At 36.5% G+C, this 16,278-nt stretch overlaps 1 protein-coding gene across 7 annotated transcripts in view; it reads right to left on the bottom strand.

Annotated features, from left to right (window-relative positions):
* Positions 1–16,278, bottom strand: part of ARFGEF1 (ADP ribosylation factor guanine nucleotide exchange factor 1) — a 143,678-nt gene that overhangs the window by 48,072 nt on the left and 79,328 nt on the right. For all 7 annotated transcript variants that reach the window (XM_054657363.2, XM_054657362.2, XM_016960236.4 and 4 more), the window contains 5 exons: positions 14,018–14,129; positions 12,298–12,503; positions 11,945–12,029; positions 7,688–7,859; positions 5,530–5,681 (listed from right to left, as the gene is read on the bottom strand). In XM_054657363.2, coding sequence (XP_054513338.1) covers positions 5,530–5,681; positions 7,688–7,859; positions 11,945–12,029; positions 12,298–12,503; positions 14,018–14,129 — 727 coding nt within the window. The remainder of the gene's footprint in view (positions 1–5,529; positions 5,682–7,687; positions 7,860–11,944; positions 12,030–12,297; positions 12,504–14,017; positions 14,130–16,278) is intronic.

Raw genomic sequence — 16,278 nt, forward strand, 5'->3', positions numbered from 1 at the left:
TAGGCTAAACTCTTCAATAAAAAGATACATAGTGGCTGAATGAACAAAAACACAAGCCCCAATGATCTGTTGTGTACATGAGACACACTTCACCTGTAATGATACAAACCGACTGAAAATAAAGGGATGGAAAAAGATATTCCATGCAAATGGAAAGCAAAAAAGAGCAGGAGTAGCTATACTTGTATCAGAAAAAACATATTTCAAGACAAAAACTAGGAAGAGACAAAGCCAATATGCAATGATAAAGAGGTCAATTCAGCAAGAGGATACAGCAATTGTGTGTGGATGTGTGTGTGTGTGTGTATATATAGATATGCACACCCAGCACTGCACCCAAATATATAAAGCAAATATTATTAGAGCTAAAGACAGAGACAGACTCCAATACAGTAACAGCTGGAGACTTCAACACCTCATTTTCCATATTGGACAGACCTTCCAGCAGATCAACAAAGAAACATCAGATTTAATCTGCACTACAGAACAAATGGATCTAACAGATATTTACAGAATATTTCATCCAATGGCAGTAGCATACACATTCTTTTCCTCAGCACATGGATCATTCTAGAGGATAGACCATATGTTAGGACTCAAAACAAATCTGAAAACACTTCAAAAAAGTGAATCTGAAGCCTCTTTCTGGTACAATGGAATAAAACTAGAAATCAGTAACAAGAATAATTTTAGAAACAATACGAACACATGAAAATTAAAGAATATGCTCCTGAATGACCAGTGGGTCAATGAAGAAATTAAGAAGGAAATTGAAAAATTTATTGAAACAAATGATAATGAAGACACAACGTACCCAAACCTATGGAATATAGTGAAAGTAGTCCTAAGAGCAAATTTTATAGCTGTTAGTGTCTACATCAAAAAAGAAGAAAAACTCCAAATAAACAATCTAATGATGTTTCTTAAAGAACTAGAAAAGCAAGAGCAAATCAAACCCAAAATTAGTAGAAGAAAATAAAGATCAGAGCACAAATGAATGAAATTGAAATTTTAAAAATACAAAACATCAACAAAACAAAAAGTTGGTTTTCTGAAATGATAGATAAACTTGACAAACCTTAACCAAGACTAAGAAAAAAAGACTGAAGACACAAATAAATAAAATTAGAGATGAAAAAGGAGACATTACAACTGATACCACAGATATTCAAAGGATTCTTAGTGGCTACTCTGAGCAACTACATGCCGGTAAACTGGAAAATCTAAAGGAAATGGATAAATTCCTAGACACATAGAATCTATGAAGATTGAACCAAGAAGAAATTCAAAACCTGAACAGACCAATAACAAGCAATGAGATCAAAGCCATAATAAAAAGTCTCTCAGCAAAAGAAAGCGTGAAATCTGATGGCTTCACTGCTAAATTCTACCAAACATTTAAAGAACTAATACCAATCCTATTCAAACTATTCTGAGAAACAGAGTAGGAAGGAATATTTCCAAATTCATTTCTACAAGGCCAGTATTACCCTGATACCACAACCAGACAGACACATTAAAAAAAAAAATTGCAGGCCAATATCACTGATGAATATTGATGCAAAAATCCTCAACAAAATACCAGCAAACCAAATTCAACAACACATTTAAAAGATTATTCATCATGACCAAGTGGGATTTATCCCAGGGATGCAAGGATGGTTCAACATACACAAATTAATCAATGTGATACACCATATCAACAGAATGAAAGACAATACCATATGATCATTTCAATTGATTGAAAAAGCATTTGATAAAAACTCTCAAAGAAGTAGGTATAGAAGGAATATTCCTCAACATAATGAAAGCCATATACAACAGACCACAGCCAGTATTGTACTGAAAAGGGAAAAACAGAAAGCCCTTCCTGTAAGGTCTGAAACACAACAAGGATGCCTACTTTCACCACTGTTATTCAACAAAGTACTGAAAGAACTAGCTGGAGGAATCAGAAAAGAGAAAGAAAGAAAAGACACCCGAACTTGAAAGGAAGAAGTCAAATTATCTATTTGCAGGTGATACGATCTTATATTTGGAAAAGCCTGAACGCTCTACCAAAGAACTATTAGAACTGATAAATTCAGTAAAGCTGCAGGATACAAAAATCAACATACAAAATTCAGTAGCATTTCTATTTGACAACAGTGAACAATCTGAGAAAGAAATTTTAAAAATTAACCAAAGACGTGAAAGATCCCTACAATGAAAACTACAGAACAGTGATGAAAGAAACTGAAGAGGACACCAGAAAAATTGAAAGATATTTTATGTTTATGGATTAGAAGAATCAATATTGCTAAAATGTCCATATTACCCAAAGCAATCTATAGAATACCATGACATTCTTCAGAGAAATAGAAAAAAAAAAAATCCTACAATTTATATGGAATCAAAAAAGACCCAGAATAGCCAAAGCTATCCTGAGCAAAAAGTACAAAACTGAAGAAATCACATTACCTGCCTTCAAGTTATACTACAGAGCTATAGTAGCCAAAATGGCACAGTACTGGCATCAAAAGAGATATGTAGATCACTGGAACAGAATAGAGAACCCAAAAATGAATCCATACATCTAGTGAATTCATTTTTGACAAAGGAACCAAGAACATACATTGGGAGAAAGGACAGTCTCTTCAATAAACAGTGCTGGGAAAACTGGATATCCATATACAAAAGAATGAAACTAGACTCCTTTATCTTGCCATATACAAAAATCAGATCAAAATGGATTAAAAACTTACATCTAAGACCTCAAACTATGAAACTACCATAAGAAAACATTGAGGATACTCTAGGACATTAAGCTGGGCAAAGATTTCTTGAGAATACCCCACAATCACAGGTAACCAAAGTAAAAATGGACAAAAGGACACATCAAGTTAAAAAGCTTCTGCAAAGCAAAGGAAACAATCAACAAAGTGAAGAAACATCCCACAAAATAGTGGTTCTCATTGTGCAGCTCAGAGAAGGTGCAATACTCTCCAGCTCCACCATTACCATTACTATAAATAATGTTTGTAAAATTCATACCTAGTAAGCAATTTAGGACGGTCATGCCTGCTTACAGGTGTTATTTGTCTGTTGAAACTAGTCTACAGATTGTTTCATGAATGCTTTGTCAAATTATGACAAAGTGCAATAATGTTTGAAGACTATAAGTGACACTGTATCTTGTTTCTAATAAGATAAACTTTTTTTGTCTTTGCTTTATCTTAAAAAGTTTATATCCCTTAATATTATACATTGCATTCCAGGAATATATCATTCATTCCTTCCACCCAGCCAATGTTTATTCATTGAGTACTTAACACAAGCCAGGAACTATGGTTGATGTTGGGACAAGTGAAGAGATGTAGTTCCTTATCTCGTACATGTATATAAATAATGTATATACAGACAGTTCCCAACTTACAATGGTTCAACTTACCATTTTTTGACTTTACAATATATTCATACAACTATTGTTTTTCATTTTCAGTATAGTATTCAATAAATTACATGAGATATTCAGTACTGTAGCATAAAACAGGCTTTGTGTTAGATGATTTTGCCCACCTGTAGGCTAAGGTAAGTATCCTGGGCATGTTCAAGGCAGGCAAGGCTAAGCTATAATGTTCTGTAGGTTAGGTGTATTAAATACATTTTCCACTTAAACAATGGGTTTATTGAGACATAATCCCATCGTAAGTCGAGGAGCATACAAGTCTGCACACAGATAGGCAGATATACAGATAGACAGACGGATAGATAAATCTATAGATATACTGAAGGAAAGGCATAGAATATTATGAATTAGGGACCTAGTTTAGATTAGAGGGGACAGTGCAGAACTCTCAGAGAGGGTGATATTTATTTTTATTTTTATTTTTCAGACAGAGTCTCACTCTGTTACCCAGGCTGGAGTGCAGTGGCCTGATCTTGGCTCACTGCAACCTCTGCCTCCCAGGTTCAAGCAATTCTCCTGCCTCAGCATTCAAGTACCTGGGACTACAGGTGCATGCCACCAAGCCTGGCTAATTTTTGTACTTTTAGTAGAGATGGGGTTTCACCTTGTTGGTCAGCCTGGTCTTGAACTCCTGACCTGAAGCAATCCACCCACCTCGGCCTCCCAAAATGCTGGGAATACAGGCATAAGCCACCGTGCCTGGCTGAGAGGGTGATATTTAAACTGGAAACTACTCAGGCAAAGAAGGAAAGAACATTCTAGACAAAGGACATACCTCATATGAATGCCCTGAAGAGAAAATAATTTAAGATGTTCTAGAAACCAAAAGAATGCTGGTGTGAGTGCAGCATAGTAAGAAACAGAAGAGATCTAGCGACGGAATTGGAGAGGCAAGTGGAGCCAGGTCACAGAAAGTCTACAGACACTATGGGTGTGTCAGGTTTCATGGTATCATGCAAAGCCAATAAAAAGCTTCAAGTAAGAAGCTGGCATTTCATTTGGTATTTTAAAAAGATCACTCCGGTCTCTATAAATGGGTAAGAGGAGTGAAAAAGTAGACATGAAGATGCCTGTTAGGAGAATGCCGCAGTAATCTGAGGGAGAAATGAGGGTGTCTGCAGTAGCTTAATGGTAGCAGAAATGGCACTGAGGGAAAAGATTCTTAATTCTAGCTTGGAGGATGTTTAAATAAACTACAACAAATCCAGAGAACAGATCATAAAAGCTCACTCTCATCTCGTGATTCTTCATCAACGTTTAGAAATAGTGTATCACATGGACCTTGAAGAAGAGGTAGGAGTAATTACAAAATTTTGGAGCTAAAAGGAAGCACAAGAATCCTGTAGTCATCTTTTACTACCCACACATACGTGTAGTTAGAATCAGAGTGAGCATTGGATTATGATCTTTAGCCTCCACAGACCACCTTGCCATATGGTCTCATGAACAGGAATATACTTTACCCACTTCCTCTTTTCAAACTTAACTAGACACTACTCCACTTTGCTACAACCCTTGTAGTAATGCACTGCTTACTCACTCTGGAATTTGGAGAAAGGATAGAGAATGAAGAAGGAATGGGAAATCAAATTTTAAAGAATAAGTATCATTCTCACTAAATCAACCCACAAACACAAATAATATTGTCTTCTGTTCCTTACCCTACTTTCTGGGCCCCAGGCATATTCAGAAGCCTGATATAAGTTCCTGGGCCCAAAACACTTAAAGAAAAGAAGAGCCTCATGATCATTTGAAATGTGAGTTAACTCCAAAGGCTTAAGCATAACTCATTTAGAGAAAATCAGGCCAAGGATTAATGATCATTCTCCAAAACTTTTCTTTGCTTAATTCCTAAGATTACACAACTATTAATTACTTATAGTGAGTAACTCTTCTTGCTCTCTTTAAGTAATAGAAAATTTGTATCTACTATGTCCTAAATAACATGTTATATGAATTTCACCTCAATATGTCTACACTAATGTGTTATATCACTGTATCGCTTCCTTAACTTAAAAATATTATAAATGTAGTTATATATAAATGTACACTGCAATCAAACATTACTTGAAAATTCTAACCTTAAACATGGGCCTCACATGCTCCAAATGTGTTGCACTTGTAAAGGGTGCCTGAACATGGCTCACGGCCTCCATGAGTGCTTTAGCTGTCTTGGCCATCTGCTCCATTTCTAAGTTATACAGAAGTCTTCTTTGTTTTTCACTGGCTACATCTGAAACAATAAACACTATCAGCATTTTAAATATAAAACATTTAAGAATTCTATTTTGATATTTTACTATCAAATAATAAACACCACCAGTAATTAAAAGTAATCCTAAGAAGCAAGACACAAGAGATCCCATATTATATGATTACACTTATATGAAAAATCCAGAATAGGTAAAATCCATAGAAATAGAAAGTAGACTGGTATTTTCCAGGGGCTGGGGGGAGACAGAATAAGGAGTAATTGCTTGATGGGTTTGGAGTTTCATTTTGGGATAATGAAATCTTTTGGAATTAGAGGTGGTAGTTGCACAACGCTATGAATGTACTAAATGCCACTGAATTGTTCATTTTTAAATGGCTAATTTTATGTTCTATGAATTTCACCTCAAAAAAAAAAATTCCTAGACTGGGAGTCAGGAATAAGTGGAAACCTATGAAAAGGGAAACGAGTAGGTACAACTTTCAGAATACAATTATCAGGGAAACAACCCAAATATGGAATGGGAGAAAAGCAGAAGAGAGGTAAAATGCAATGGCATCTGGCTGGGCGTGGTGGCTCACGCCTGTAATCCCAGCACTTTGGGAAGCCAAGGCAGGCGGATCACCTGAGGTCAGGAGTTCAAGACCAGCCTGACCAACATGGAGAAACCCCGTCTCTACTAAAAATACAAAAAAATTAGTCAGGTGTGGTGGCGCACGCCTGTAATCCCAGCTACTCGGGAGGCTGAGGCAGGAGAATTGCTTGAACCCAGGAGACGGAGGTTGTGGTGAGCCAAGGTGGCGCCAAGCCAAGATCGCGCCATTGCACTCCAGCCTGGGCAACAAAACCCCATCTCAAAAAAAAAAAAAAAAAAAAAAAAAAAAAAGAGGCAGTGGCATCTTTGTACCACACAGGCTTGAATGACAGCTCCTGAGTTAACAAGAAAACAACTGGCCATAACACTCCAGGGTAATTTTGGTGTTTTCGGCACACCACCATCTCCTTTCCATTTCCAGCTTCTCTTATTTCCTACCACCATATATAAAATAGGACAGAAAAAGAGGGATATGAGGATGATACAATATATAATATTCTTTTCTCCTGCCATTTGGATTTTACTACTGTACTCTGTTTAAACTTGAGATTTTAGTTCCAAGTGGAAGGGCTCAGAAATGCAGGAATCCTCTTTCTATATTACTGTTATATTCTTGAGCCATTACCCTCATCTCATTCCTGTAGTCAGATTTCAGCTCAAATTTAATTACCACTGTCCACAGGTATAGAGTGTCTAGAAGGGGGCTGGGTTCACAGTTGCCTCCTGGTGCTAGTTAGACCTAGGGACTCTACAGTGATATAACTTGTGGTCTGTTTGAGGTAGAAATTTCTAACTCTATGAGCTCTCACCTGATCCTAAACCTCCCCACCTCCTCCAATCATCCCTACTTCCAGCTTCCATTTATGTGTAACAAAAGATGAACAAATGGAAATATATTGCTTGAAGATGATGAGGAAGAAGAAAAAATGACAAGGGTTGAAGCCTGACTATTGGGTCTAACTACTCTTTATGACCTCCAAATCCTTGCTGAGGTTAACTACTAAATGGATCAGCATATATTAAATGCACACTGACACATGCATATAATGTATACCATTTTCCATTAATCACTGGTCAGTGTTATCTTTCTTCAGAATGTGGGGAAAAAATACAATCATATCACCAAACTCTATTATAATATTTCTCATCAAAACATGGTTCTAAACAATATTTCTAAGGTTACTTTATTCTAAATCAAGTGAAAAACTCTCTTTTAAATTAAAAAGTTTTTTCTTTTTTAGAGACAAGAACCTTGCTCTATTGCATATGCTGGTCTCGAACTCCTGGGTTCAAGTGATCCTTCTGCTTCAGCCTCCCTGAGTAGCTGGGGACTATAAATGCAAACCACCGCACCTGACCATAAGTGAAAAACTCTTAGGAACCCATATTTTTCCCCTTGAACAATCAGAATTCAATTAATTTAGATACTTACTCTGTTTACTTGATTTTGTAGGGATTGTTAGTTCTTTTGTTTCTTTCATTGATATCTTTTTCCCAGCTATTTCATTATAGATGGCTGATAGATACTCTTCAGGAAGGTCTTTACTGTCATTGATACCTCTATTCATCTTAATGTATTGTTCCTTTGTCATTTTATTTTTCACCTAGATATGAAAAACCATTATAATTCCTAAAAATTAACATAAAGGTTACACTTGTATTTTAAGGATATGAATATTTACATAAGAGATTTTGTAAATACTTTTGAGGATAGAAACTGGAAAGTATTCAACAAAATATAGATAAAAATGAAAAAAATCACAGAAAATGAAGGCAATACAGAAAAGATCCATTCTGGCATAAACTAATTCATGCTCTGAGGTGGACATGAGTAATGTGCAACCAGAAAGGAGGGAAGTTGAACAATGAAAATATTTGTTTTTGCTCAAGGTTTAAGAGCTTTTGTAGTCTCTCAAAAGGGCCATGACAATTATTGGAAATAAAGATATCAAAAACATTCAAATCTTAGTTTAGAAGAACATAAACGTGCTGTTAATGAATTTAAAGCTGACTAACAATACTTGAGATTTATTTAAAACCAGTTAACAATCTCTCTGACTGAGTCACTGTGGCAACTGAATTATGTCAGGTGATCTGTACAAAGTATCCTTGGAATGTTTTGTCTTGTATAAGAGTACCCTAAACAGAAATGCCTTTTGCACCTTGATAAAGCTGTGGAATACAAGTTTGGAGTCTGTAAGACGGTAACCCCATTACCAAACTTGGGAACTAGCATAGCCAAAATGTTTACACTTTACCTCCAGAAACCTAGATAGATAAAACCCAGAAGTCTTATGTGATGTCTCTGAAGAGACATTTATTTAATTAAATATATTTCTACGTCTTATATGATGTCTCTGAAGAGATATTTATTTAATTAAATATATTTCTACCACCTTCCATAAAGAACTTAAGGTAACTCTTAAGATATAATTCCTGTAAATTTACATGAAAGTACACAGAAAAACAATCAAGCGAGTCATCAGAAGCTTGCAAAAACTATAGAGAGTGTGGTGTTATGTGCCCGTAGTCCCAACTATTCAGGAGGCTGGGGAAGGAGGATGGCACAAGACCAGGAATTCAAGTCCAGCCTAGGCAACATAGCAAAATCCTGTCTCAAACAAAAACAAAAGTACAGAGGAACCAAAACTTTCAGAAAATGTAACTGGGATATATACACTTATTTACTTCAGATTATTCTGCAAACAGATTTTTCTAACATGTCAGAAAGGGAGGCAGGAGTGCTTTTCCTACAAATATGTAAAAATATTACCATGAAAGTTTTCAAATGTTTAACGTATCATTTAATGGAATAAAACCCTATTATCTTATAACTTTAAAAACTCAAGTCATGGCACTAAAAAAAAAAAATGAAAGAAAGAAGCTTTTTTACCTAAAGTTCAGGTGAATGCTTAAAAAACACACCAGGAATAACAAAATAAAAGACTACACACTGCTGCCAATAAGAAGTAAAGGAAGATTAAAATCACCTGGAAATTTTAAGCATGGCAAAATGTTTTAGCATTATGCCAATCAGAGGCAGAGAAAAGTCTTGACAGAAAATCTGAAGTAGCAGTTAATTGCCTGTGGATCTGGGTTAGGGATCCCATACGTGGGCGTACAGAATACTTTGCTTTGAGGTCCCCAAAATAAAGTGCACTGCTTCACACAGAACACTTCTGCCATAGTGGGATTCTGAAGCTGTATAAAACAAAATCCTACTTTTCTTCTCCTGCCATCTTTTATGGAACATTCTACTCTTGACTTTTATCCTCGTGTGCTTGTACTAAGCTGTGCCTTATTTAGTGTTTAAATCACTTAAAGCCAGTTGTTACTACTGATGATTATTGTATACACAAAAATTGTGTTCTAAATATGCCTAAAATTTTTTTTTAATCACTGACTCACCACACACTACATAAAAAGTAGCCTAACTATAAATATTCTGGGTGAAAAGGGAACATAAACAGCTTGTTAAAATCCACCTATTTTTTAAGTTTGAAAAGAACTAAGAATAAGAATTAGTTTTAAGAAATTCCTTTAAAGTTATTTGTATTTTAAAATGTTGTCATTTGTTATAGTTATCTAAATCAACTGAGGCCAAGATCACGGGTACAATTTTCTAACAGATTACTTAGCTTCATAGAAACTCACAAGCTGTTCTACAGCTGCAGGCTGCATAGCAGCACATGACACCAGGCAGCAAGCTGATAAGGAACAGTTGGACAACAAGCAGTTGCCACCGCTAGACTAGGACTCCAAGCACATGTTCTGCAAACAGGCACTGTTACGCTAAAGACGGGACACTGTTGTGAAGGTAATACTCCCTAACTGGTATGTCCTTAGAAACTTTTCACAGTCTAGGTACTTATGAAAAGACATAAAAGGAATTTTTAATATTTCTTCAAAATAACATGAGTATGTACATATGTATAGGAAGACATTGCACAGGTGCATATAATATTGCTTATTCATTTAGAGAACCAAATGTCTTTTAAAGCATAGCTTTTTAAAACCAAACATATGTAAACCCAGGTTAAAATACTCTAGTGTAGATTGAAAAATCAAATGAAAAAATTAGACTGAAAATTCTGGTGTAAAAATATCTAAACAAATCCCAACTGTGAACTGCCTTATAAAGCCGTAGAATAGAAGTCATCATGCTCGATAATAAAAGCCCTGAAGGTGAGCTGCTTTGACTATACTGCCAAAAATATGCCAGAGGCAAATCTTGAATTATTAAAATCTTTAATAAATTTTTAAAGTCCTATATAAAATCAAGTAAATTTGTGGTAAATGCATAGTTGCTCAATATTGTGTTTAAAACAGGAGTAACTTCACATATAATCATATGTATATACTTATGTATATAATCGTATATATTCTTACTTTAGGTTTGGTATATACTTTCCTTATCTACTCTGCTTTAAATATCTCAAAACAGACACAAAAAATCCCTATACTGCAAAGGTTAATCTCAAAATTCAAATGAATTTTAATTTTTCCAATACATCTCAGATTAGAAAGTAGGTAATTTATTTTATAACCTAAGCATAACAAATATCATCAGATACCTACCCCTAGAAGTACTAAGAAATCCTTGCAAATAATTTATAAATGTAATTTTACCCAAGGATGTCAATGTGTGTTTTTAGAAACTAAGCAAAAAATACTAAAACTTTAAATCAAACTTTTTAAGTAGATATCAGAAATCAAGTGACAGTTCTTTAATATTTAAGAAGTAAATATGAATTTCATGAGGCAAAAGAACATTTCTAGATATCAGGTATTTTTAAATTATTGTTAACTTTTTAGGTATGGTGGTATGGTTATGTTTAATTAGAGTACTTCTCTTTTAGAGAAACACACTGAGATAAATGCAGATGAAATGGTATGATATCTGAGATCTGCTTCAAAATTATCTAGGGGAGGAAAGAGATATAGATAGAACAAGACTGGCCATAAATTGATAACTGTGGAAGGCAGGTAATGGGTACATTAGAGTTCATTACACTAATCCCTCTACTGGTGAAGTTTGAAACATTTTTTTTTTTGAGACGGGGTCTGCCCTCTGTCACCCAGGATGGAGTGCAGTGACACGATCTCAGCTCACTGTATGACTTCTGCCTCCCAGGCTCAAGCGATTGTCCCACCTTAGCCCTCCAAGTAGTTGGGACCACAGGCACATGCCACCATGCCCAGCTAATTTATGCATATTTTGTAGAGACAGGGTTTCATCATGTTGCCCAGGCTGGTCTTAACTCCTGGACTCATGTGATCCGCCTGTCTCGGCCACTCAAAAGTGCTGGGATTACAGGTGTTAGGTACCACGCCTGGCCTGAAACATTATATTTTTTAGAAGGATGGTTTATACACAGTGTTTTTCCATGTTGTGACAAACTGACATAAGACCTATAAATGTCTTGTTCGATTAAAATTTATCTTAAGCTTTATACAGTTGTCAATCATGAATGATAAATACAGAAACATTTTATAGATACCTAAAAGTCTAATTTTAATTACTACCAGAAGTTGCCTTTGTAAAATGTTCACCATCCCAAATTAAATACCCAAATATGGTGACTGGTTTAACGGAATAAAACTAAAATTTCAACTATTACTTACTGAATTCAGAATAATGTACTTATTTTGTACCGCTTATTGTAAACTGACTTAAAAGAAAACATACCTGTGGACTGTGAAGGTCTGTGGTCAACATGATAATTGAATAAGCCAAAACATAAGCTGTATCCGCACTAGCAAAGAGAGTTTGTCTGGAAAAATAAATGTATCATGTTATAAACTTCTACTGTTTTATATAGTTTCATTTAAACAAGTCACCTCAAATCCCATAGCACTTTTATTTCTCTAAGTATCTCACATTACAATTTTTTATGGATTTGTTTTATGACTTTCAGATTGTAGACAATCTAAATTCTCTAAACAGGGGATTAGGTCCTATTATCTGTAAATCCCTGGATGCTACCTAGCACAGTGGTTTGGATATAACAGACAATCAATGAGCATTTGAACCTTATTTACCCTTGGTTGCATTCTAGGTATCTTGCAGCAAATTTTTCCATTAATCGATCGATTTTCTGAGCTTCCCCTGGAAGACGAAATCCTTCTAGAAACATACGAAGGGCTGAAACGAAGTCTTTTCCTGAAAAGTCATGTTGGTCCACATATGCATACATGACTTCTTTGTTAAATTTATCATTATCTCCCAGGAACTCACCCACTTGAGTCTAAAGTAAAAACAGAGATAGAAATTGATATTTTCTTTCTTTTTTTTTTTTGAGACAGAGTCTTGCTCTGTTGCCCAGGCTGGGGTGCAGTGGCACGATCTCGGCTCACTGCAACCTCTGCCCCCAGGTTCAAGCGATTCTCCTGCCTCGGCCTCCCGAGTAGCTGGGATTAAAGGCACCTGCTACTGCGCCCAGCTAATTTTTTTTGTATTTTCAATAGAGACAGGGTTTCACCATCTTGGCCAAGCTGGTCTCCTGACCTCAGGTAATCTACCCGCCTCAGCCTCCCAAAGTGCTGGGTTTACAGGCATGAGCCACTGTGCCCGGCCAGAAATTGAGATTTTCATGAGATGTTTACATTCGCCACACAGCCACTTAAAAAGCAGAAAATTTTGTTAAGATCCACAGACTTTTGATTATAGAGTTAACAATTTCAAACACAAAGCTAAAAGTTAAACACACTAAATGCCTTCATAAATATATCAGGATATTCTTTTCAGTTTAGAAAATTTAAAAAGCAGATTTTACACACACACACACACACACACACACACACACCAGTCATCACTCAGTATCAGTGGGGGATTGGTTCCAGGACCCCGCATAGACACCAAAATCCATGGATGCTCAAGTTCCTTATAAAAAGTGGCACAGTATTTGCATATAACCTACACACGTCCTCCCATATACTCTACTCCCATATCTAGATTACTTATAATATGTAATACAATGTAAATAGGTTTTCTGTATTGCTTAGGAAATAACTACAAGAAAAAAAGTTCGTACATGTTCAGTACAGATGCAATCACCCATTATTTCCCCTGAATATTTTCAATTTGTGGTTGGTTGAATCCACAGATGTAGAATCCATGGATACAGAACTCATGGCTACGGAGGACCAATTAGAGATGATTATATTATAACCAAGACTTCTTTTTGTTTTTGAGACAGACTCTCACTCTGTAGCCCACGCTGGAGTGCAGTGGTGCAATCTTGGCTCACTGCAACCTCCACCTCCTGGGTTCAAGTGGTTCTCCTGCCTCAGCCTCCTGAGTAGCTGGGATTACAGGAGCCCACCACCACGCCCAGCTAATTTTTTGTATTTTTATTAGAGACGAGGTTTTGCCACGTTGGCCAGGCTGGTCTCGAACTCCTGACCTCAGGTGATCTACCCGCTTCAGCCTCCCAAAGTGCTGGAATTACACATGTGAGCCACTGTGCCCGGCCAACCAAGGTTATTCTTTATGTTTTACTTACCTCTGTATTTAGGAAAGCATTTTAAAGGAGTCACAATATGTATTATTAACTTAAAAAAGAATTTTACAGAAAAGGGGCCAGGCGTGGTGGCTCACGCCTGTAATCCCAGCACTTTGGAAGGCTGAGGCAGGAGGATTGCCTGAGCCCAGGAGTTCAAAACTAGCCTGGGCAATATAGCGAGACCCTGTCTCTAATAAAAAGAAAAAAAAATCCCAAGAATTTTACAGAAAAGGTTAGAATGAAAATGGTATTCTTACAGAGTCTAATCTTTCCTCTTGATGTAAGAATTGGGCAATATCTTCAGGTGTGGTGCCAAGCATCCCTTGTTCTTGGAGGTACTGTATTCCTCTCTTTGGTTTCTTATTAAATCTAGATGATGTTAAATAAGAACATTAAAAATAGAAAACCATTCGTAGTCCCTGAAAAGATCTTAAACCACAGTAAATTAATTTTCTAATAGCACCCAGAAAATAGTAGCTTATTTAATACACATCAGTACATGAATGTACAAAATAATTACATTGTGCCAAGTTTTCTTTATTCTTTTCTTTTTAGAAATAAGTCTCATATGGAAGGCCATCTTTATTACTATCATTTCACTGACTTGTTTACTTACTTTTTTACAGTATGAAGTATTTTTTTATCCATATCCACAGTGGGAAATTAGACTATGAGAGACTATTAGAGAGAATGCCATGTAGTAGACGAACTTTGAGTAATACTAAATATTTCATACAGGCATACTTCATTTTATTGCACTTCACAGATAAGTGTTTTTTACAGGTTGATGGTTTGTGGCAACCCTGCATTGAGGGTCTATCAGTAACATTTTTCCAAAACCATATGCTCTCTTTGTATCTGTGTCACATTTTGGTAATTCTCACAATAGTTCACACTTTTTCACTATTATATCTGATACTGTGACCTGTGATCAGTGACCTTTGATGTTGCTATTGTAATTGTTTTGGGGTGACACAAACCACGTCCATATAAGATGGTAAACTTAATCAATAATTGTGTGTGTTCTGACTGCTCCACTGACTGGCTGTTCCTCATCTCTCTTCCTTTCCTTGGGCTTCCCTATTCTGAGACAAAAAAATACTGAAATTAGGCCAATTAAGAACCCTACAATAAGTGTTCAAGTGGAAGGAAGAGTCGCACATCTCTCACTTTAAATAAAAAACTAGAAATGATTGAGCTTAGTGAGGAAGGCATGTCAAAAGCCAAGACAGGCTGAAAGCTAGGTCTCTTGAGCCAAACCAAGTTGTGAATGCAAAGGAAAAGTTCCTGAAGGAAGTTAGTGCTACTCCAGTGAACACACCAGTAGGAAAGCAAAACAGCCTAACTGCTGATATGGAGAAGGTTTTCACGTGTGAAAAGAAGATCAAACCAGTCACAACATTACCTTAAGGCAAAGCCTAATCCCAAAAAAGGCCCCAACTCTCTTCAAGTCTATGAGGCTAAGAAAGGTAATGAAGCTGCAGAAGAAAATCTGGAAGCTAGCAGAGGTTGGATCATGAGATTTAAGGAAAGAAGCAGTCTCCATAACATAAAAGTGCAAGGTCTGATGGCAAGTGCTGATGGAGAAGCTGCAGCAAGTTATCCAGAAGATCTAGCTACGATCATTTATGAAGGTGGTTATACTAAACAACAGATTTTCCATGTAGATAAAACAGTCTTTCTTCTACTGGAAGAAGATGCCATCTAGGACTTTCATAGCAAGGGAGGAGAAGTTAATGCCTGGCTTCAAAGCTTCAAAGGACAGACTGGCTCTCTTAGGGGCTAATGTAGCTGATGATATTAACTTGAAGCCAATGCTCATTTACCATTCCAAAGATCCCAGGGTCCTTAAGAATTACATGCTAAATCTACTCTGCCTGCACTCTAGAAATGGAACAACAAAGCCTGGATGACAGCACCAGCTGTTTACAACATAGATGACTGAATATTTGAAGCCCACTGTTGAGATCTACTGCTTCAAAGAGAAGATTCCTTTCAAAAGATTACTGCTCATTGACAATGCACCTGATCACCTTAGAGCTCTGATGGAGATGTGCGATGAGATTAATGTTGTTTTCATGCCTGCTAACACAATATCCATTCTGCAGCCCTTGGATGAAAGAGTGATTTTGTTTTTGCAGAAATGCAGTCTCACTATGCTGTCCAGGTTGATCTCAAACTCCTGGGCTCAAATGATCCTCCCACCTTGGCTTCCCAAAGCTGGGATTACAGGCATGAGCCACCGTGCCCTTTCCTCAGAAGTAACTCTGAATTTCAAGTCTTTTTTTTTTTTTTTTTTTTTAAAGAAATGGAGAATTGCTACATTGCCGACACTGATCTTGAACTCCTGGCCTCAAGCCTCATGAGTAGCTGGGATTACAGGCATAAGCTACCATGCCAGGCTAACTTTCAAGTCTTAAAAGCTGCCATGTAGAGAGATACTACTTAAAAGCTGCCATGTAGAGATACTACTTAAAAGAGATACTACTTAAAAGCTGCCATGTAGAGAGCTGCCTTA

This window comes from Pan troglodytes, chromosome 7 (assembly GCF_028858775.2).
Source record: "Pan troglodytes isolate AG18354 chromosome 7, NHGRI_mPanTro3-v2.0_pri, whole genome shotgun sequence".
Classification (NCBI taxonomy): Eukaryota; Metazoa; Chordata; class Mammalia; order Primates; family Hominidae; genus Pan; species Pan troglodytes.